The sequence below is a fragment of the Aquila chrysaetos genome, chromosome 11, assembly GCF_900496995.4.
Source record: "Aquila chrysaetos chrysaetos chromosome 11, bAquChr1.4, whole genome shotgun sequence".
NCBI lineage: Eukaryota > Metazoa > Chordata > Aves > Accipitriformes > Accipitridae > Aquila > Aquila chrysaetos.
The window spans coordinates 3,284,741-3,309,057 of record NC_044014.1 but is presented as its reverse complement, the minus strand read 5'-3'; the positions used below and the strand labels follow the sequence as shown (position 1 = coordinate 3,309,057).

Sequence of the window (24,317 nt, the reverse complement as noted above, 5' to 3'; positions counted from 1 at the left end):
TTTTTTATTATCCATTCATCTTCTGTTATGTATTTCATAGGTGTTAGTTAGCCGGGTTTTGGAATTAGTACTTGCATTTTGCTTTCAATCCTGTTGGCCTTAGTGAGACTCCACACAGAGCAGAATTTGCCTTGCTTAATTGAATGCATGGTATCTGAATGCGGACAGATATATTTATAGTTGATATAGATTGCTAATAGTTCACTAGAAAATAAAGCAAACATCATTCGGAGCATAAAACTTGAGTTGTAAAGCTGCACCTTGCATCATGTAATATTCAACATTTTTTCAACTTTTAGCTGGGAGTCTTAATTGAAGCTGTTGCTCTGTTACTTTTATTCATGCATGACGTAACACAAACATTGTTGAATGACTTTTGTGGCGATGTTTTTGTTTTTTTGTTTTTTTTTTTTTTTTTGGAGAAGCTTCTGCATAGTAAGGTATAATTACCATTTTGCCAAAGATTTAGTAAGTAATGATGCACATAAGAAATATACAATTTTAATAATTTCCTTTGATATTGGGGGCTGGTCACAAGCTAGTGATAATGATTGCTACCCCCATTCCCAAATCTACCAGGTGTTATGTAGATAGTTTTAATGGATTAAAATTTTGCAGTGCCTGATGGTAAGAGCTGTGTTTCCTGATGGCCTGAATTTTGCATTCTGTGACCAATAAATGGGGCCTGATCCCAGGTCAGAGGAAGAGAGGGGTACACAGCACCCTCAAAGTCTCGGATTTGGCAGAACGACATGAGCCCTTGGCTCTGTCAGGTGTTAGAGCTGCTCTGTGTTTCTCTTCCTCTTCCCGTGTTTTTCCCCTTTCTTTTCAGCAGAGTTGAGTGCTGTATGTTGTTGCTAATTGCAGATAATGTAGTACTGACATTTTGAAAAGTATACATAGATGATATTCACCCAAAGGATGATACTGCGATCTTCAGAGATGCTGATACAATTTTGCTGGCATAGACTCATTTAGTGATGAATTGCAGTAATAGCAGTTCAAGACCTACAGCGTATTAGTGAAAATGAATCCACTGAGCACTAGTCCCATGGCACTACAACAGCACTTAAAGAACACTGATTTTCTTGAAGGGAGAAAAATCTGATTAAGAGATTTAGCTGTGGATTTGTTGGTTTTTTTTTTTTACCAGCAGTGTGTTATTTGTATTTGTTTCTTGATGTATGTTATTGTAAGGAATTTAATATAAATAAGAAAACCAGGAGAGTGCCATAAACACAGAACATTGTTTTCTGTTTTAGCAGATGGAAGACTCGTATATGCTACAATAAGCAGACATGTACCAGTAGTACTGCTTTTAATTTCTTGTTATAAACTGACCCAACACCTGGTTATAAAAGGAAAAAAGATAAACATGCTAAAATTGAGAAGATACGTACTAGCCAGTGTACACAGTGGTGCGTCTCTGTGGCAAAAATGTTGTAGAAATGAATGTAATAATTGGAAAGAATTATTCTAATAAGAGGATGGGGCAACCTATTATTGAAATAGTTGTCTAATTTGAGGGAAATAGGGATAAAGACAGGGTTTTTGTTAATAATGTGTTGGTGCTTTGCACAGGAACAGAGTGTTCTTTCAGCTCTGGAGTGTGATCAGTGGAGAACAGAAATGTCCCAAGCATAATGCTGGACTCCTTTGTGTAGGCTCCTTTAAAATCACCCAGGTGCTAGATAATTAGAGGGATCTGGAATACAAGAATTCCTAAAACAGGAGAAAATACGCAAGTATGCATCGCTCTTCTTTCCTCCTTCCCCATCTCTACATCCTTCATGTCTAGCTGGGAGGGGGCATGTTTGGGACATGCCTAGAGCATATGGAAGAGTAGCTGAAAGCGGCTCCAAGTAGAAACCCTTTTCTGCTCTCGGCAGGTTTTAAGGCAACACCTTTGTATATCATTGTGTTTAAACCAACGCCCCTATCTGAAATCTCACTTTGATTTGTAGCTACTTTGCTTCCAATTTTTATAATTAATCTCAACCACTGATGTAACTGCCACTGGTTACAGTTAATGTCAAAGAATCATTAAAACACTTTAATTCTCTCTTCCACATACCACAACATGTTTGAAAAGATTTCAAAATGTGTGATGTATCTTTAGGTGGTGATTTCACCATTGCTGGGGAACCTATGGGAGGAGGATAGAAGAGTTCTAATAGATAGGCTCTTCGGTCAAATAAATGTAGTCTTGCAGACTCTAATACCCAAGTCCGTGTGTTTTAAGAGGCAGTAGATACTCTGAAGAACTGGGGTTTATGGAGAGTTCTGCTATTTTAGGGCTAATACAGGCTACAGCTTTGTCAGGTTGACAACTATAGAAGGATTATTTTGAAGATAGGAGCAATATCGATACTTTGGGCAAGACCTCTTTTGTGCTGAGGGCAGGGATACACTCCTAATGTTGGCTACATTAATGGGTCTGCTTATGTGAGGGCAATACAAAAAAAAGTACTTGCTGTACCTGTTGGTCCACTATCTTTGAGAAAAATAAAAAATTGATATGTAAGCGTATGGAGGAAGCACTGATATTTATAGCAGATGACTTTGTGGGTAGATGTGTGTGTGTGCATAGACAGAGGGTTCTCGATGATCAGGTGATGAGCTATGATGAAAAAATACTTTTCTATATTTTGTGATTTGACAAGCAGCATGCCATTTCTTTCTAATTCTCTTGCAGTTTCTCTAAGTTGAGAAAGTCAGAGGAATAGTTTTTCTGAATAATAGTTAAAAAAAAAAAAAACCAAAACAGTTAGCCTGTGTTGCTTTCAGCTAGATCAAGAAGCTTCCCAGTCTGAAGATCCAGGATCTGACAAGGTATTCTAATAATACTATAACCAGCTGTAAAATAAACTAAAAGTGCTAAGGCTCTGTTGACAGCATTGACCAACAGCTAAGATGATTTTTTAATGAAAATAATTTTGAATTTTTAGGATTAACAAGATGATTTCTACATTCCTAGAGAAAGAGTTGAATTACAAATCTTAAGATGTACCTTTTTGACTCAAATGAAAACATGTGCTGCTTCAAGTAGCACGAGTTACTGGTTTCTACTTTTAAAATCCAGATTTCTTCTGACAAATTATGATTTAATTACAGAAGTATTTGAAAACACACAAACAGTGCATATACATTTTGAGGTGCGTTCTTTGAATAAAGATTAGCGAACTAAGGCAAGTAAGTCTGCAAAGTGCTTGTTAAGCTAATGTAAGAGACGGGTTGAACTGTCTAGGTAAAGACTAAAGGTTGTAACTATTACTTGTAATGCCCTCTAGGTTGATTTAAGTAATGTAAGTTAGGGATAAACAAAATTTTGTTTTCTTTCAGCTTGAGTTTGTCGTGTGTACAGTAGTGTGAATGCTGTAAGGAAGACTTAGATATTCAAAGTTTTCATTTAGTTTCCTTCTGAAAGAAATATCATTAAAAATTCAGAAGGTGAAAGTAAAACAGACAAGATTCATATGCCATTAATGGAATTATATTAAGAGTTGTAATAATATCCCTTAATCTTAAAAAGGTAAGTCTCTTACAGAATTAAGGTTTTTCTGCTGCTTTTCATGCCGTGTGAGGTATTACAGTTATTACGAGTTGCTGATGTGAAAGCATCCTTGCTAATCCTGTTTGGAGAGCAGCTTGTTCTGCGCTCGTTAGGAAAGGTACAAGAAGAGATATTATAGGTCCTTCGTTAAATAACTCCTTAATAACATCCTAGGACAAGCAGATACCAAATCTGCGAATACCGCTGGCAGGTTTCCCTAGGACTCGCCTCTGAAGCAGCAAAACTTGGTCCGCGTGAGAAGCACCAGGTCTAACGTCTTGGTGTGCTGCGGGGGAACGCGCGGCAGCGGGTGCAAGTTTACGTTAGCGAGTTCAAGGGCGGGACTTGTTAGAAAAGGCATTTAAAACAGCTTATACTCATGTAAAAAGCTTCTACTCACCCTTCTCTGTGAGCTTCTCCTTTCTCTAGCTCCTGTATAACACCCAACAACACTTTTATGGTTTCCTGACTAGAGCTGATCAAATTTTCCATCATCTGAAGCTGCGCTTTCAAGTCCACAACTTCCGTGTGAGGCACGATTTGTTGGCATTCCTCGCTCACCGCGACGGCCGTCTGGCAAGGCTGGTTCTCCTCCATAGGCGAAACGTTTATCTGAAGGGTCTGTTCGTTACATTCGGTGGCTTGGCACTGCGCCCGCGACGAGCAGGATCGAGCATCTCCCGCCTGGGGCTGAACCCCGTTGAGGTGCACGGTCCTCTTTTTGTCCTCCTCGGCTGTCGGGCACGGCGACCAGTCGGTCTCGGCCGCGAGGTTTGGCAGGTCGGGCTGCGAGGCGTTTGAACCGGCCGCCGGTAAATAAACGGTGGCCACTTCAGTCTTGAAGACCCTCCCGTGGAGGGGCTGGGCGGCCTCCTCGCCCCCCGGCCGCCCCGCCGCCTGCCTCCCTCGGCCGGGCGGCCGGTCGGCAGCGGGGTCGGCCGAGTTTGGGAGAGGAGGAGGAGGAGGAGGCGGCGGCTCTTCGGGAGAGCTGTGCAAATCGCTGCTTTTCCAGGCCTCGGCCCCGTTGTCGTGAGATCCCGTGTTGGCGCGCTCGTTGACGTGGGAAACGAACTCTGCCGTCTGCAGGCTGCCGGCCTTCTTGCTCCACTGAACGGCCTCCCCTGAGCTCCCGCCGTCTTTGTCCTTGACGTCTATTAGAAACCCGTTGTTCTGACCCTTGAAGGTGTCGACGGTCGAGGCGCTTTTAAGAATATTCCCTTTTTTCCGGTCCAGAGGAAAGGTCTGGTAACACTTTTTAAGATCGGGTGAAGTCTGAACTCCTGTGCTCTTGGTGACGTTGGGTATTGACCTCCGGGCAGGCACTGTCATGTACTTGCGATAAGCCGTTTTGTAGGAAACGGGCTTGGCTTCTCTCTTGTCGGGATCCTGGGTGGTGGACAGCTGTTTGTCCCTCTGCTCGTTCTGGGCCTCGCAGATATCTTTAAATCTCACCTGGAGGGCTTTGTTTCGTTTCTTAATCTGCCGGTTGGGATCCAGTGCGTATTTCATCTCCAACGCGAGTGAAGCCGCTGGCTCAACTTCGCTTTCCGAGGTGGTGAGTAAGCATTTGCCGGGCTCCTTACTCACCATGATGCCTGCATTCAAAAACAGTTCCAAAAGCCTCACGTTACAACAGAAATGGTACTTCTCCCCCCAAGTTTGCAATATTTGCGCTAACTTCCTCCGCTTTGACTGAAACTGCTCCCGCTCGCAACCTTTTTGCTCGATTCCCGTAAATCATAGTCCTTCACATTAGACTTTGGTGTCTTGCTAGAAAATCGTGCTTTTTACTTCGAATTGTTAAGGCCCGCTTCTCAGAGAGGAGTGGCGCTCAACCTGGTTTTCGTGGCACCTCAGAGAGGAGCGGGGCTCAACCTGGTTTTCGTGGCACTAGAAGTTTTTTCCAGCCCCCTTTTCAGAGGACAGGCACCGTGGTTGTCATGCCGGGGGGGCTAGCTCAGCACTTGGACTTCACTCCAAGGGAATACAGGCTCTCAGGAAGCGAGTCATCTGAATTTACTTGATAGTTAATAGAGAGTACAGGGAAAATGAAAAACAAGTGTCTTTGTACAAATAAAGAAAAGTCTAGAGCACTGACCACCCTTAATACTCCTCTAACGCAAATGTTTAGTAGCAAGAAGTGTCAAACTGGCATTATTTTTTACAGCATGCTTGCTTACAAAACGCGTTTTTTCTGTGTAATGTACTCTGCATTTTTGCCAGAAATTAATTGGTCATTAGAGGTGTCACTATTTGGATTTTTAAAAAAAAATTACCTCATAGCTAAACAGAAAACCTGGATATATATTAATTATTATCAGCAACTGGTTGGTACTGCTGTATGCATAAAATTTATGAACTATGGAAGTTTGTGGAAGAAGTCAGCAGTGCATCAATTAAGGTTTTGCTTCAAATGCAAAACAACCCATCCTTTACTAGAAGCAGTAATATGCCTTCATAATAAAGCTTCTTATCCCAAAGGATCCTGAAGCACTAAAAAAAACCCAAAAAAACAACCCCACAAAAAACCTGTGATGATTCACAGAAATTACTTAATCTGCAATTGAAATATAAGCACCTCCTTAAGGATGAAAAGATGCCAACTGCTTAACACAGCACATAGCAAGAAAAACCCAACAGCTCTATCGTTGTACAGATCGTATGGGATCTGTAGTAACTGGATAGTTAAGACCTCATTTTTACACCTCATTTGAAGTTGTCATTTTTACTCTCTTATAGCACAAATTTCTCCCTAATGCTGAGGTTTACTGAATTAGCAAATTCCCACTTAACCCAAGTATTCTGCATGTATCTCCTATTTAAACACTGATGTACTCTCTGAGGGACTCAGAGGACAATGTAAAATGAGTAAAGGGACTTTCAGGTGTGGTATTTGAAATACATTTGTAATTAAAATTCTTTGGTCTATTAAATAAAAAATGTGGGACTCTTGAAGAGTTAAGTGCCACAATAGTGTGTATGTTTTATAAAGTCAACTCAGTGGCACAAGTGAGTGAATCCTTATGACTAGTCTGTATTTAGTTTTAATTTAAGAAAACATAATGGAGAAATTATTTTCAATGGCATATTGAATATTTATGCTTTTTTAAAAGTCATAGTAACATTTCCCAGAAGTTATTAAGACACACAAATGTGCATGGCAGACAATCTGTATACGGCCAGGTTGGACTTCTGGGTTATCAAATTGCTTTCAAAAAATCCCATGCAAATGTGTCATTATGTTTTGGGGTTTTCTTTTTCCATGTTTTACTTCCCCCGAGTAATGTGCAAACAAGTAACTGAAATATTCTAGAATCCATCTAGTTTGCTTTTTTCTATCTAACTTGTTAGGTTCAGGTAGCAGTGAGGGAGCAGCAGTCATTTCAGAAGGGGAAGTTTCTATCTGAATCTCTGTGTGTGATGTAGTAGAAAGTCTGCAGAAGAAAGCAAAAAGAGGGAAGATTCAGGACAAAAATGTTCAAATAATGGAATCTGAGATTGCTAGATAACTAGTCTACAAACTAGGTATGTATATACAGGCCTAGTATCTGATACCAGGGTGACCTAGCCCCTCTTTTTGGGGAAAAGAGATTATAAAATGGAAAAGCTAGAGGGAACCCTGAAGATAAAATTGAAGCGGAGCAGGGTGGTAGAGTGATCTTTTGTACTTTGTGCCCTGCTGGGCGGTAAGATAAGTTATCCCTATGCCTTTAATACAAGATGTACAAATATAGACAAATTTTTGTGTGTGTGTGGAAATAAATTAACTACATATGAATGACAAGAATTTTTTGTTCCAGTTGAAACCCTAAATAAGGAGTCAGTTGTGCTTGTGGGGAACATTAGTATCCTGTACTGGCTGTTTTGGGCTGTCTTTTAATTATAGTAATGTTTGCTGAGTGAACTTATGCCTTTATTTGAGAGACATTCTGCATATACAGAGCGCACTGGTTCACAGCTTCCAAAGATGGTGGTGGTAGGAAATGCAAACATCCATCCATCTGTCTGTCTGTCTATCTAGGGGTGGAATTTTGGAATGCTTTAGCAAATAACGAAGTGCTGTATAAGATACAAACCTCACCCATTAGCTTGCAATCGGACAGACGTTAGCTTTAGAGACAGCTAAAATACGTTGTAAAAACTACTGTCAAAACCAAAACCTGCACTTTCATTAATGTAGAACTACTGGAAGCAAATCTTCCATAATGGTCTGGTAAATTAGTGAGTTTTCCAAAAAAACTAAATACAGTAATACAACAGCCATTATATCCATTAGTTTTCAAATCTGCTAATGTGAGCTCATGTACTACTAAGAAATTGTAGTAAATAGGAAATGTTGCATTTACAAAGATGGGGAATACTCAGTAATTACGTCTGAAAAGAGGGCACACATTTTTACCCATAAAAGAGGCTTACAAAAATTGGTTGTCAGATCTGAAAGTCACTTACTACAAACTTCTCTTAGGATACCTCGGAGTTGTCAAAGTGAGTTTTCTGGCACTCGGTTCTTTAACAGTAGGATCCACTAACATACACTTTATTTTAAAGTATTGGCTTGATATTTTATTAGCGTACCTCTGACCCGTCTCGATTTTCAGATTATTTCAGATACCACTTTAATCCCATAATCTTTGGGGCTGCAGGATCGCTGGGTCTGTTTGGAATGATTTAACAGATGGAATTAATGGAGTCCATAACCCAGATGAAACCAGAAGTCTGGCAATATTCTACAGAATAGAAATAGATAAATGGTGTACTATATTCTGTGATGCAGTTAATTTTAAGCATGTCTTTAATAGCCAATAAATTGATTCTTCAAAAATTGCTTGTCTCCCTTCCCAGTTGCACAGGCCTGATTGATTTAGCTAATCTAAAGTTTTCTATTCCCACTAGTAGCTTGGACTAATAATTTTATTGATATCTGTGATTAAGAATGACAACAACCAAAAGAACTAGATTTTTTTTTAAGTCTTACTGGGATCTCCGTGTCTCCAAGAAGACCTATATGTGCACATTTGATAAAAGAATGGTTGAGCAAACAGTTGATTGCTAGTTCAATATTTAATATAGGAGAGTTTATATAATACTTTTTTGTTTTGTTTTATTTTTGTTCTGGACAAGGTTTTGACTCCAATTTTGCCTTACTTGGGCTCTAGCATTTACAACGTCGTCTCCTGGGAGGCCTTGCTTAATCGTTCAACCTGTACTTGAGACCGGACTGTGCTAGAGGTCTGTCCTCATCCCGCTGACGTTCGTGCCAACATTCATACCGATTTCCTGGGGAATGGGAGCGTGCCATGGGCACAGCCCGCGCCGGGCTGGGAGACTGTAAAAGGAAATCTTGTCGTAATGTGTTTTCCTTTCCCTGCACTACTTATCTGTAATTCTGCTGCCCATTACTCAGCTCAGTAGTGTTTTCTGGAACACAAGGCAGGGCTGGCATACATAAAATGCGCGGCTGTGAAATACGAAAGAAGCTGCAGGATTTTTGGATACTTTAGAAAACTACTGAGATGGAGTTTGCATGAGTACTGCAGAGTTTATGGCTTACTCTGTCAGGGGGCTAATAAAGGCTTTGAATTTGAATTTTAGTCGCAGATGCCAATTAAATACAGATAATAGATTTAAACTTTTTGTCTGTAGTTACTCTAAACAAACCCTGATTGCATGAGATGATTTGCTAAGCTAAATATTTAAGTAATCACAGAGCTTATTTTTCAGTTTTTAGCCTTGATTTGTTTATAAACTTCCAGCTGATTACCCTTAAGCAGTGTTCCCTTATGTTTGAATATGGAAATAAACTATTAAATAATAAAAAAAGTGATGCACGGAGAAGCCTTAAGTTAGTATAAAATCTTCAGGGTAAGTTATGGAAACCACCACCTTTATTATTTCAGGTTCCCCATAGCATGTTATATTCAATTAAATAAATCCTTCCCTTTCAGTTCTCCATTTATTGATGCTGTCCAGATTTCTTCCCCTCAGTTCAGCAATGCAATGGGCATTTCTAGGAAGGAGACCTATTTTATATGATTCACGCCTCAATTACAAGGAGCAGTGGCTTCCCAGCAGTCCTGTTCAAGTCTGTGTCAGCAGGTAAAGCTTAGGTACGTAAGTAAATCTTTGCAGGGCCACTACTCTTAATCCGAAACTCTGCAAAGTCACTGCACTATAAGGTGAATTATAGTGTTGAATTTCCAGACTGATTTGTTAATGAAGGAAAAGGAGACTTGTAGCTTACCTTATAATGTAAATTTTATTGCTGTCAGTTTTATGATACGGAAGTATACTCAAAGACTAAATGTGTTAATAAGCAGAGTGGAGTTAAACTTTCCAAGTTCCAAATGCAGATGAAAGGCACAGATTTCAGTCTCTGTATTTTCAGACCACATGAAGGCTTTAGAGATACGGCTGTAAACTTCTGTGCACATATTAAGAGCACACAGGGGTTTTTTGTGCACGTATGTGATAGCTTAAAGGAAAAATAATGTAAGGGATTGCAAATAACTGGGTCTTACCACGTAAAGGAAGGCTTATTAGTGATCTGCAACATCTTTAGGCTTCTGAATATATCGAGGCTATACTTCCTCATGGGAAATCCCTGCTGCCTCGTATGCCATTTTTATATGTCTAAATATTATCGTAAAATTTAATAATGCATATTTGGTTTTCAAAAACTATTTGGTGTCTGTAAGTCATCTTGTAAGTGTATACGTAGAATATAATACACTTCTACCATAAAAACAGGCATTTTAAAGAAACTTTGATTTACTTCATATAAACAAATGCAATATAGAAGCCTATTCTATGTTAATTCTAAATATACCATCATGTAAACCAGTGATAGCAACCTGAGCATATTTTACATGTAATGTAAACGTTTTTCTTAATTTTGAGTTGAACAGACTGCTTCTAATAGCATGTTATTTCTTCGACTTTCAGACACTTTGACTTCATTAATTTAGGAGTATTTTCAGCCTTTTAAAAGGAAGCCAACTGTTAGATTAACTGACCATGTCATTATGATACAAACTTGAAAATCATACAGTAGTATCCTAAATATTAGTAAGCAATGTTCAGTAGACAAAATTGTGCTGATAAAAATGTTGGAAAATATGATCTTAGCCAGTTAGTAATTATTAGTTGTTTGCAGAAACTTCTCCTGTGTGTTACAAATTTTTATAGAGTTTTAATACACAAGTATGAGGATAAAAATAGGACTTCTGGATAAATTCAAGGGTGCAGGTATGCCCAGTTTTTGTGGTGTAAAATGTACCGATGACTATTATTAGGAAACCCACCAATGTATCTATTGACATACAAAACTCATGTGGTAGACTAGTCTGTTTTCCTTTTATTGAACTTGTTCATGTAGAATTACAGAGTTAGTAGTGCTGGTAAATGTCAAACTAGTATTTTTTTTTTTTTTTTTTAATCTGTTTTGAAACCCTTAGGCAATGAACTTGAATTTTTTTCTCTCTTGAACTTCCGTATTTATTGCTCAATACTGAATTCATTTTTATTGCTGCATTTATGTATTCTGTATTTTATCAAGTAGATGGTGAATTGCCCTAGCCTTATAATCTTCCTGTTTTGAGAAATTTGCACCACTTCGATGAATTTCAGAGCATTACTACCATTTGCCTGGTAGCACCAAATCGGTGCTTTTCAGCCTATGGTCTGGAGATGCTTGGAAATTTCTCACCTACGTCACTACTGTGCATACCAGAAAAGACAGCTCCTATATGCTCCGTAGCAAAATTACAGTTTGCGAAGGGGGAGTTATATTTGCACTGAAAAAAATTAAGAGGTTCCACAGACTGAAGCAAGGTCTACTAACTCAGACTGATGCTTTATTTTTTAGTTACATTCTCCTGCAAAAAACAGCTTTGGGATGCATTATTTAGAAATAATGCATTGCACTGTAAACTACAAATGTTTGGTAGAGTTGTGATGGTTCTTAGTACAATTTCAAAAAATTGATCTATCGATCGTCTAGTTTCAGTGATGACATATGATCGATTCGTAATTGCCTTGAAAGTCTTCCTTTGGAATAAATATGATCATATGGCATTTGATTTGTCTTTTATTTTTTTTTTCTCCTATCCATTGGTAGACTCTGTAAGAATGATGTATAAAAATCATATCCTAGCTAATGGCTGAGATAGAGAATAAGTGCCTTTAAATGCTCTTGTGAGCTTTAGCTTTAGAACTAAGTGGCAACAAATAAAATGTATGATTTAATAAGCCTGTAGAATTTTAGATAAAACAGGAATCTACTGTAAGATAAACAATTTAAAATTTTCCTTACAAAACAATTTCCCTGAATGCACAAGCCGGTATATGCTATTTTCTATAATTTTGACATGTCTTCTACGTGTTCTGAACACAAATTTTAATAATACTTAGGTTTTGTTGCTTCCTATGTTGTTACATTCATAAAATTAAAAGGAATCCATTCAACATGATAAAATGCACTTGCATTAAAAACAACACAGACCCTTGTGGTCTGAGTTCATATTGGAACAAATGCAATGTCAAAAGATATTCCCTGTCAATTCGGTGTTGTTACAATGTCAAACATTTGCTAGGATTTAGTGTACTGGAAAAAATAACATTACTATTAAAAGAATTATGCTTATTTTTCTTACTGTGCTATGCAGCTATTACTACTACGAAAATCTGAGTAAAGGTTTATTAGCATTATTTTGCCATGTAAATCTGCGCAACTCTTTGTCAGTGTTACAGCTGGTACTTGCAGTGTAAGGATGCTGCTGAGGATGTGTTGCTAGGAGAATCACAAATAGTTCTGCTTATACTGTACTGTCTTCCAGGAGTCCAAAAGCCAGCGTACTTTCACTGGAAGGCTTTTTCATTTTTATGGGACTCTCTGTTAAATAATTTAAATAGCAAGCTGTTAAAAACAAGAGCTTAAAGACAGTTCCTTATCTGCATTATTGTTCAATACTAACTTTTAATTGTTCTTAGTAAACATCAATAGTTTTTGTGGCTGTTCAAGAAAAAAACCAACCACCAAATGACAGGAAAAAAAGCAGTTCTATTCTTTAGCTTTGGCCAACAGGTTTGCAAAACTGTTAGACCTTCGGAGAGTGATCTGGGTGCTAGGGACTGAGAACATGTCCAGACTGCAACCGTCTACATCAACTGCAGTTTATTTTCTTTTCACTGTAGCTTTTCAAATGTTGGGTAGGGTAAGGAGGAAAAATGAGATAAGCGGGTTCCAACTCCATGCTTCGGTCTTGCATCTTCAGTTTTGCTGTGCAGGTAATGGAAAGGCACCGCAGTGTGCCTGGGTGCAGCGCAACGTCCGCAGATCAGTCCGTTCCCCTGGGAACGCAAATAATCTCACCGTATGGAGAATGTGTTTTATAGTCTGTGGTAGAGCTTACTACAAATGGGGGATGACAGACAGGAATGACTTTCCTGAGGTCAGCGGTTGTAAGGCATCAGAACACTGTCAGCTCTTTCTACTTGGATTAGGGTTACATGCAGAGGAGCCTTGGGAGGGTGTGAAGTGGTGCTAAACAAGGCGGCTGGGTAATTTAGGTCTAAAACCTGACATCATTAGCAGGATATTAACTGGTGAATAATACCAGTCTAGCAGATTTGTATTTGTGCTCCAGAGTGCTGTCAGCAGTCACCAGGAAATAAAGGCTGTGTAATTTTCACCTTCTTGAGGAGCACATTTGTGAACAGTTTCTGGTTTCAAGCAGGTTCTGGTTCTGGCTCTGGCTCTGCTGTAATTGTAAATTACCAATGTACAGTTAGACCTCAGCGTGCTGATGTTGGTGAAAGACAAGAGTAGTGCACAAATCAGTTTGACTTCTGCTATAGCAAAGGCTTGTACAAAAATGAGTACTAGTTACCCAAAAAGAGTGTTATTAGTAGAGCAAAAAGCTGTGCTTGAATTGCTGTACTGCAAGTGAATAATAGTCCCTAATGTTGCAAAACTTCTTTCATAGAAGCTGGTTCTAAGATGCTTTTGAAATAAGGAATGTGAAGGAAGAGCCAAACTCTGATGTGAGGGAAAGTTATCTTAAATTTGAACATTCGTGTCAATGCTCCAAATCTCAACTCCCAAAGTCTCAAGTTCTCATCAAACATGAGGACTCTGGGAGAAGAGCTGGAGTTGATGGGTAGCACCCGTGCAAATGGCTCATTCCAGGTCACCAGGGAAAATGTTTTTGGTTCAAGGTGGGAAGAACTGTGTGGAGAATGAGGAGGGAAGCCATGAGAGTGTGCAAAGATGGTGTGGAGACATTGAATAAATTGCTTCCAGGTTTCGTGGACCTGAGGCAATGTGGAGTAAGATTCACACATTCTGGTGATGGTTTTTTAGGATGGGCTATTTGTGATATGGATGATTAGGAAGTGTATTAAAGTAATAGTTAGAGATCCTCTTAAGAATATTCATATACCCTTTTTGTCTGTTCGAGTTATATACTCTGCTTGTCTGAAGCTGCAGGATCCTGGCTGAGAACTCCCCTGTTATTAATCAGAATTGCCTGATAACACTCTAGGCACCAGAACTGTCTACTAGACAGATAATTTGCATCACGTTTATTGTGGCTTTGTGTGTTTTTATACTATCACAAAGTGTGAATGCAAGAATGTAACACATTAGTCTCACCAACTTGCTCAGCTAGGACTACCTAAAATACACAGATTTATCTCAGCAACTTAGGCTTAGTCTACGGAATGGATCAGTGTTATCGGTGTTACCAGGCAGTTCAAGCATAATTTCTGCTGAATTACTCTCTTCAGCATTGGGATGTTTTATCTGCCTCTTTGTCAGCTCCTTAGAGATATTGCTGTGTTTTATTTGCCGATGGCCTTGATACACAAAAATGTATTAAGCTGATCCACAAGTTAAATTTCTTTACTTGTGGATATCTCCTCATTCATTTCTGATTGTTTTTGCAGAAGAGAATAATGAATATAATAACAAAATGGGTGTGAACAACCAATTACTAATGATTTGAAGGAGACATTTGGCTTGTTGTAGATTTTTTTTTTTCTTATTCATATATAAATACACAAACATTGGTGATTTCACTGAATTGTCGCTTCTTCCTTCTTATCCCAAGGAGGGCAGAAAGTAACTAACCAGACCAAAACTACTTTTCATGCTACTAACTTTAAAATACAGTCCCAAATTTACACACCTGCTTAAGTGGTTTTGTACTGAGCATCACAGAGCCTCTGTTTCAGTTTTTAAAAGTCATTTACACCGTGGCTGGGCCGTAAAACTGGCATCAGCTTTGACCTCACCGACCTGTTCCAAGCAACAACATCACAACTCTGGCATGAGCACTGGCTGCTGTGATTTTTCTGGGATGCAGAAAGCAGGCTTGCTGTGGTTAAACTGGGGTACGAGCAATATCCAAACTACCACATTTAAAGGTAGTTCGGGATATATCCTTCCACTCTGTGGTCACAGTGGTGGGCTGTCATACCTGTGTTTTGCTTTGTCTCACTGAAATTTAACAAGACTTCTTAGTCCTGTGGCTTACGTCACTGTGGAAGTGGGATGGAAGTATTTAAGTTGTATAGGTCTCGTAATTCTGCTCAAAGGGGGGGCTAAATACAAAATGACAATTTTTAACTAATTGGAAATTGTGCTGGATGATTTTAGCTGTACAGCAAAGGTTTTACAGCTTTAAGTGCTATGGCTATGACTTGTTTCATAGGACTGCCTCTTGTATGACTGAATTACTGACTAGGTGCCTGCATTTTTTCTGGAGGTTAAAAGAAAATGAAGAGGTGAGGAAGGGCAGGCATAAAACAAGCAGGAAAGGCGGGGAAGAGCATAAAACAAGTAAATCCTTCTGTTAGCTTTTGACACTTTCTCCTCATTCAGACCATATGGAATGATCTTCCTTTGCTTTTGTTTTTAAATGGTTGTAATTTTGTAACTACGTGGGTTTTATTTACAGGCATGCTATAGCAATCGTGGACAGGCAAAAATGACACAAACCACTTGTGACATCCATGGGGAAGAAAAGCGAGTTAAGGTTGGGATTTTGCCAGTATTATTTCAGTACAAATAATAAGGAATTCCTGTACCAGGTAAAATGGAAGTAAAAGTAAATACAGATAGAGGAAAAAGTCTTTGGATGGTGTAGACTGTTAAAAAAAAAAGTTAATGGTCTCTCTGGAGATGGGCAGAAGACTTCAGCTTTGCATCCAAAGGAGCAGGGTGCCCAACTGGAAATCAGTATGGGAGAAAGCATTCTTCAGCACAAAAAACTGATGCTGAAAAAGGACCACAGAGCTGAGGCTGACAGCACCTATAGAAAAAAAGTTTGCAGAGGGCTTCCACAATGCTCGTTAGCGGTTAAGAAGTCAGCATGCCAGGCCATATGCTGTTTCTGCAGATCTTGTTAAATCAGGTGCAAAAGCCACGTGCTTACATGTTCTTTGGTCTACCGTATAACTGCATTTTTAGCCTGTTTAATGAAACTGTGGTGGTAGATGAGGAATTTCGCTACCGGTTTGGTTTCTTTCCTGCAGGAAAAGCCAGTGCAGTGAACGGTTTATCTAAGACTGTTGTAGTCCTCTAGTGAAATGTTCCTTTTTGTGTGTTGCTGGCTGATTACTCCATTCTGCTCTCCTGAACATTAAGTACTGGACTATGGGCGAATACTTTGGTTTGTTTTGCTTCTTAGTATTCAAATATTATTATTTTACTAGTTGTAGTTTCTTGTGTTGAAAACTAATACTAAGGTCTGATTTCAAGTATTAGAAATTTCCATGTAATTTGGCTGCACTTAGCCATACAGTTGAATTTGTAACATGTACATGAGCACATTGTGGGCAAGGATTTTACTGGTTACACATGACTAATCCAGTCTGTCTTTTTTAGTTGCTGCAGCCTCAGATATATTTGGCTGTAACTACATAGCTTTTGTGAGATGTTTAACACACTTTTTTGATACAGGCCGAGTCTGAGGTCAAATGACCAGCGATGTACTGGGGAATCTGACATGTGGTAGAGCTCCAGCACTTCCCCGCAACGACAAAAATCTCCTCTCGTAATGATAGATTAAGAAAGTTCAGATCTGCACCCAAATCTCATAGGACCTGGAGGCCTTCAGTCCCAAGGCTTTTAAATCCATCTCTGTTTAATTCAGACTGTGAAAATGGCCCTTATTCTTCTACACTCCTCTGTATTGATATCGGTGGATTTGGCTGGAAAAAAACTATTACTGGAGTCAAATCAGGCCTGCTGTCTTTCTGCCACTGAAAGGAAAAAAAACAGGCAAAGAGGAGGACACCAAGAGTTGCTGTTTGATCACTGAATTGTTGTTTTTACAATCAATTATCTTTGCCTATGAGACTCGTGCTCCTATGTACAACTGGAAAGCAGGTGAGTTTTAAGGCACTGATCACCATGACATTGTGCTGTGCAGATGTATAAACAAGTTGAACTATTTTTGAGAGTATTAAGGGACCAGCAGAGAGGCTGTTTTCTGTCTGAATGTAGTACAATTGTATTAAATGGACTTCAAAGTGGGGATGTGCCACCAAAATAAGAAAATACTCTGATCACATTCTGTGTGGTCAGTAATAATTTAACATTGAATGTCAGTACCTAGTGAGTCGTACCTGTACCTGTTCATAGGTTATACAGTATTTTCTAAGCAGAATAAAATCAAGCACCGATTTTCAGAAGGCTAAATGTGGAACTCCCACTGAATTCACCACTCTGAGGATTTTTTGTTTGGTCGTCCCCCCCCCCGTCCCCCCCCAAAATATGCTCAGGATTGCTTTTCCTTAAAGCCTATTTAATTTGCAAACTGATTAATAAAAATATAAGGGAGTATTGTGCTACAGAATAGATTCGTTGCTTACATGTTTTTTAATACCTTGCACAAATTTTCAACAGTTCTTTAAGTAGTGGCTGTCATAAAGCAGAATATAAGACCTTTTTAATAGCTAGTTTAAACAAGCATGTGAATTTTTTTATGTTCTCAAATATTCTAGATTTACTGTAATTTCCTCAAGTATGCATGAATTATGTGACTACACATCCTCAGTCCTCCCCTGTCCAAGATGACTATGGTTGGATAAGGAACTGCCTTGAGATACCACAGCTCAATAGCTTTGTGGAGGTATCCTTACATTTTAGCACAGATTTCTGGCAAGCTAACAGGCTTCCCTGGCTTTCAGTACCACATCGGTCACTGCAAAGGACTGGTGTTGCGAAGTTTGCTTTTAAATTCTCCAGAACAGGATAAACAAAACATCAGTGTTCATATCTCACTGTCATTTGTACAATCTGTTGTTGAGTTTGGATTTCCAAGTAACGCAGCGGAGTGTTGTGGTGACCAATAGTGTTCGGTCCCGGGTAGTGCATGTCAGGAAGACAACGCAAGCTCTGTCATTCGGCTCTTGGGCAGGCTCTTGGGCTTCTTAGCCGTATTTTCCTTCTATATGTTAATCTCCATTGAACTTGGCTACTCTTTTTTTTTCTTTTTTCCTCCGAATTAATTATATGTGCTGTGCATCTCTTGTGCAGAAATGCTTCTGTCAGTGAAATAGTTAACTGGGGGAAAAAAATGCAGCGATGATCTTGAGCTACTTGTTTGTCAGCTTAATCAGTAGAAGGGTTCATTGAATGTTAAGTGCTGTCCCTCTTGATAAGTAACTAATACTTTCTTTTGTGGTGCTGTTGCCCAGCTGGGTTTTTATGTGTCAATCTGGGGGTAAGGCACTGATTTCATTCAAGATTAGAATTATTTTGAGCATTTTGTTAAAAATATACATCGTTAATAATTACGGAGTCCTAAAGAACACATATTTTTCATCAAGGGCATCATGATGTCCTTACCAAAAAAAAAAAAAAAAAAAAGCTTATTTAGTATCAGCCTTCCCCAGTGAGCTCATTCTATGAAAGCAGTATGCTTTAAATGCAACAGCACCTTAAACTCTGTGGCAGTAATTTTATTTTACAACTGTTCAGTATGAGTATTTGGATTAGCAATATACATTATGCATTTCTATTGAAATCAATGACTGTATGCCATCACTGTATAGAGGAATATAAACCTCCACATGATAAATAAGTTACATCTGAGCACTGAGATATTTTCATCTGAGCTGCTCGTATGTATTTATAATGCTAGAAAAAAAAACCATCCAGCTTTTAACTTAGAATTGTTATTTGTACTTGAAGAGAACAGTATTATTGTAGTAAAGAAAGGCAGGCATGAGCAGACTGGTAGAACACCAATAGGCTTCCCACCAAAAGTAAGGAAATACGTTACTCTCCATGCTTGGCATATTTTTACTATAGGTAAGTTTGCTTGAAATTTTACATTAAATTATTCTGAGTAGATGGCTAGGACAGTTACATGTCGTGTGATTTTTTTTTTTTTTTTTAGGTGTTTTTTTTTTTTTTTTTAGCTAGTAGTTTCGTCTAGCAGCTAGATTTTAACCTTGATACATGCAGCATTCCTGACACCACTGTAAATATGAGCAGTAATCACGATGGAACACTTAAGCAGGGGGAATAAATTCCCAGTTTATATTAGACGTGACCTGTTACTGTTTTGTCTTTTTGTTACCCCTTTCCAGCATTCGGCAGAAAAATACTGATTCTCGGAGGTTGGAAGACCAGGTCTTTCCAAACTTCCCCACCATAGAGCCTAATGAGTTAAATTTTCCTCCGTGATGTTCGTGCGGGATTTTAGCTGCTTAGACATACAAGGTCAAACGAAACTGCTCCATTACCTATTCTGACTCGTGGCAGAGTGGGGGGCACAGTTCCTTTGGGACAGGCCCCTCGGGAGCTGGTGACATAAGCAGAGAACATATTCTCTGCTTTCAACATGACAAGATGTCCCTATTTTGCTCAGGCTTGCCGCCCCCCCCTGCCTCCCCCAAACAGATCCAAGCTAACTGCAGTCCTGCATCCCCGTCGCTGCTGTAACTCTGGGTAAACACGGCATTAAGTAGAGACGTTGAGGTCACAGGAGAGGATTTTTTACTAGCGATAGGAAGGCAAGATGGAAATGTGAAGCGGGAAGCTTTGGCTGCCTTGTAAGATTCAAGGTCCAGGACTGTGACTTTGGTGCTGGATCCACGCTACCTTTTGTCCCATTCGCCTACTGCGTTTTCATGGCATCTCCGATTTAAATGTGTTTGATGATGGTGATGGGGGACTCGGGGGGTGCACCGGTGTATTAAATCGGGAGAACCGCTGCTTCTCGGTAATAACAGTTCACAGAACAGCAGCAGCCTCAGCCCCCGACGGGGATTTTTGGTTTTGTTTGGGTTTTAATGAAGTGCTATACTGCAACTGACCGGCTGAACGTGTCCGATGTCTTCGATTGCCACGGTGCGCGGACACTTCATTAGGACTGCGACTGGACTTCCCAGCACCGAAGTTAATAAGCAGCGGTAGTTCCTCGCAATCGATCATGTGAAAAACTAAAGCACTTTGTGCATCTTCCCAAAATCCTCCAGCTACACCTCTCCCCCACCAGGTAGCATCAGAAAGGTGGCCTTAGAAGCAACGCTGGTATTTTTCTAGAAGAAAGTAGCGGTTTGGACGCGGACAGCCTTATCTGTCATGAAAGTTATTGAACGCGATCGCCGTTCCCAGGCAGGCAGCTACGCTATTGCATAACGCTCCCGCTGGCGCCCGGCGCGCTGCCCTATGCTCATCCCCACGAAGTTTTCGCCAGGAAAAACCAGGCAACGGGGTGTGGGGGGGGGGATTTTTGAGGAGTGCTCGCTCCAAGGAGGCGGCGAGGCAGCCCCTCCGCGACCGCGCGGGGCGAGCCGAGCCGGGGGGGGGGGGGGGGGGGGTGTAAGGGGGTTAAGCGTTCCGGGGCTTACCTCACGGTTCCTTAAACCGAAGTGGCGGTCTGTGTGGCGTTCCCCTCGCCGCGCATCTCCCTCCCTCCCTCCGCCGGGGCGAGCTGGCTTGGCCCTCAGCAGGTCCGCGCCGGTCGCTCATCTGCCGCTGCCCGCCACACCGCTCCGCCGCTCTCTTCCCTCAGCTGCGGCCGCCCGACCGCTCGCTAGAGGCAGCCGCCGCCGCCGCCGCACGTTCCCCCGCTGCCCTCATCGGCTGCGGCGCCCGGTTCGGGGGGGAAGGAAGGCGGGAGGGGAGGGAGGGAGGGAGCTCTCCCTCTGTGTGTGTGGGTGGTGGTGGGGGGGGGGTCCTCTCGGCCGGGTCCCCGCCGCGGCGGCGGGAGGGGGGAACTTGTTGAGCGGGACCGGCGGGCGTCCCTCAGCCGGGAGGGAGGGAGGGAGCGGGCTGGGGCGGCGGGGCGGGAGGGGAGGAGCCGGGGGCCGGGCCGGCGGCGGCTGAGGGGAGCCGCCTCAGCAGAGGGAGGGCCGGGGCGGGGGGGGGGGACACCGAAGCGGAGGGTTTGCTGCGCGCCTAAAGGAGCCCGGAGCGGGGGGGAAAATAGGGAATTTTGCAAGGTTGGCGCCTTACTAAAAATCGGCGGTTAGTCCCGGTTTCCCCCCCCCCTCCACGCTTCGGTAGCGGTCGGTGCGTTGCCGGTCCCCGCCGAGCACCGCGGGTCGGCGGTTGCGCCGCTTTAAAGCCGCGGGAGGGGAGCAGCCGCAGGCGGAGCGGGTGGTGCTGGTGCGTTCGGGGTTTCACCGGAGTGCTCGTTTAAAGCCACACAGCCGCGTTTCGTCTGGAGGGAGAGCTTTTAAGGCGCTGAATGAGTAGATGCTCCCATTTGCTTTTAAACCTCGAGTAAAATGGACGCGCGTTAAAAGTGAAGCAGTTTGACAAAGCAGCGAGGATTGACTTGCTCGTGATGTCCTTAAAACACAAATCCCATCTTTCCTCCCTTTCCCCAAAACCACTTTATTGTTTTACAGAGGGCTTTTCAGAGATCTTTTTCGTTTAAAAAAAAAAAAAGTTAGAAATTAAATGGGTCATGTGTATTTAATCAGACCCATCAGACAGACAGAAGATGTCATGAGAGGCACAAGAATTCGTCCGAGTTGAGAAGCGGTGGATCGGTCCCCTTTCCCTTTGAGGATTTCAGTAGTATTGCTGTTTAATAAATGTTTTTCACCACAGCGTGAAACTCGCTTAGCCCGGTTGCCACCAGGTGCGGACCGCGTAGTTTGTCTGTAGTGGCACTGTCTTCGCCATCGGTAGCATCGCTGAGGACTATTGATCTTTGGATTTACTGAAGGGACCCCTGATTTGAAGTGGCAGATCAGACCGGCCGGACGAGCCCTGGCACGAAATGCCCCGCTGCTGCCCGGGCTGAATGTGCACCACGCCACGCCGCAGCGGGGAGAGACACCCAAGCTAAGGTCTAAACAAGTTAGTACATCTACATAGCAAAATGCAGCAGAAATACTGGCTCGAGTCCTGGACATCTTTTTAGAGTTAATTAGCTGGAGCAGACCATTGCACCAATGAATGCATGCTGCTGCGGCGGCGGCGGCCGGAATACCTTATTTGTGCCAGCTTTGCTATCTTTGCACAGGGCTCTGCTGATAGAGCCCGACAGCGGGTAAAGAAATCCTTACAGACTCGGCTGTCACGTAAACATCAGTGTGGAAGCGTGGAGATGGATTCACAGAAATCCTCGCCCGTTAAATTGCAGTTTAGCTGTGCAGGACTGGATCAGAGGAGTGTTCAACAAATCAGCCAGTCGGCAGAGGGCAGCTAAGTTGCTCTCCCTGTCTGCTACCTGTCCAGGTACTCCGCTTGCCTTCCTCCCTGCGTATCTTATCTTTGCAAGTTTACTGCTGATCCCTAAAAGAGGCTGCCCAAGGGCGCGCGTTCTGCATCGGCTGCTGCTCTGCCATCCCGCCCTGCGCTCCGGGACAGGGGCTGCGCGCTCCCCGCAGCCGTACCGCAGGGAGTGAGCCGATGGCGCAGTTTTGAGCGCAGTTTATGATCTCTCTGGGTTTCTTCCCAGAGATTTTTTTTTTTTTCCAAAGACATAGGTGGGAAGAACTTAAACATCAACTTGCTTGTTGATAAAACAACAAACAGCAGGCTTTTTTTTTTTTTTTCTTTCTCTCCTTTTCTTTTCAGCAGTGCAGACTTGCTGTATTGCAGGACCTCTGTGGTTTTCTCTATACCAAAATAAATTTGTTCTTGGCTGCAGCCTGTACACAGCCATGGGTAAAATTACGCGGTGCGGTGACCGTGTTTTACATACGTATGCTACTTCAACAGAAGCAAATGGGTCAGTGGTAGTAGATGCTGTTACTTTTTCACAAGCTGAAGGTGGGAGCTGTGCAGACTACATCCCAGGATGTGCAGACCACGATTGCTAGAAGAAAATACTATTGTTAGATAACCTTAGTGACTTGAAAGGAAAAGCACTCTGACAGAAGTAGCAGTTAAGACAACATTATTATCTTCTCCGTAATTATATTTAGAGGCTGTTGTCCCGGGGCTGATTATTCTTGCACGGCATTATGCGTATGCCCCATTTATAAAGCTAGGCAACTGTACAGCATTTTTCTGTAGATTTTTAGAGAATTAGAAAGGACTTTCCAGTTATGGACCAGATTCCTGCTTGTCCTGCACATGTGTAACTGCTGACACTATTGGTGTACGTAGGGATATTTTAAATCATGGTTTGTGAAAAATAACGTGATTCCTGATTATCATGCTTCACGTTACTGTAAAAGCGTATAGAAGTAAACAAACTGGGAGAATGGGAAACGCTTTATCATCCCATTTGCCAATTTTTTGGCCTTTAAAAAACGCTCAGCACAACTGTTGCATGATGAAACGTAGTGTCAAAACGATGCTTGAGAAAGGAGAGGGAGGTCCGACTTCAACCTTGAAAGACGCAAAGAGAAAAGAGACAATTCATTATTAGTTTTTTAGCTACAAAATCATTTCTCTCTAACGGAGTGTACTTCCCAGATTACCTTTTTCTTCAGGTGTTTGTCAAGGAGGAGTGAGCACTGCTCAGGGCTGCGGTGGTTCGTTCCCATAACACGTGCAGGTGTGCGGATGGAAGTCCTCCCTTGGACTTCTGGAGTGAGGGACAAAATCATCGGGTTGTATTTGAGAGCAGTGAGATCTATTTTTTTAGTGGTATTCTGTGTGGAGGAGTACAATAAGGGGTCCTTCTTCCACACCGCTAATTTCATTCTAAATTTTGGGGAGGCATCTGTGCGCATTTGTAAATGTTAATCTGCTTGCACAGCCTGGTATTACAGACTTCAGGTTTTACTTTATTTTTTATTCTTATATTCAGCTTGTGGGAGAGCATGAGGAGACTGGGCACGTCCGAATGACTGAGGTGCTGGTACCGAGCTGGCGTGGGAATGTCAGCCCGTGCCCTCCTGGCGGGCAGCCCCGGGGCATGTCCTCCTCGTGCTCCTTACAGCTGCTGGGGTTTTGGCTAGAGGACTGCTCACGGTGAACACCGCACCCGGGGAAAATGTGTGTGTTGAGCAGGTGTTTTCTATGATTATGCTTTGCTAGAATGTGCGGGTCCTATGGTGTAACGCTAAAACGTAATTTTCTGGAACAGTCTATGAAGTTCTTGTCAGTCCTTGAGGAAACCAGCTCAAATCCAGCTCAGGGAAAAGCATGTGGCAGCCAGAGCTCAAGTTCCCTGCCAGGTGTTTCAGCTGATGCCAGCACGGGGAAGATGATAACCAACCCCAAGGTGATTTTCAAAATCAGCGCGAAAGCTGGTATTTAGACTTACCCTAGTTTTAAGCATGTACCGTGCACGGAGGTGCAGGTTCAGGGTCCCATCGGAAGGGGAAAGCCGAGGAA

General features: G+C 41.8%; 2 protein-coding genes across 8 annotated transcripts in view; one reads left to right on the top strand and one right to left on the bottom strand.

Moving 5' to 3' along the window:
• Positions 1 to 20,818, bottom strand: part of INSYN2A (inhibitory synaptic factor 2A) — a 50,274-nt gene extending 29,456 nt beyond the window's left edge. For 4 of the 6 annotated variants that reach the window (XM_030029726.1, XM_030029727.1, XM_030029728.2 and 1 more), the window contains exons 1-2: positions 20,420 to 20,818; positions 3,954 to 5,148 (exon numbers count right to left, since the gene is read on the bottom strand). In XM_030029726.1, the coding sequence (XP_029885586.1) occupies positions 3,954 to 5,143 (1,190 nt within the window). In that variant the 5' untranslated portion in view covers positions 5,144 to 5,148; positions 20,420 to 20,818. The other 2 variants (XM_030029731.1, XM_030029729.1) reach the window with 2 other exon arrangements.
• The window catches only part of DOCK1 (dedicator of cytokinesis 1), a 320,074-nt gene that overhangs the window by 137,494 nt on the left and 158,263 nt on the right, over positions 1 to 24,317 (top strand). The gene's annotated exons all lie outside the window — the stretch shown is intronic.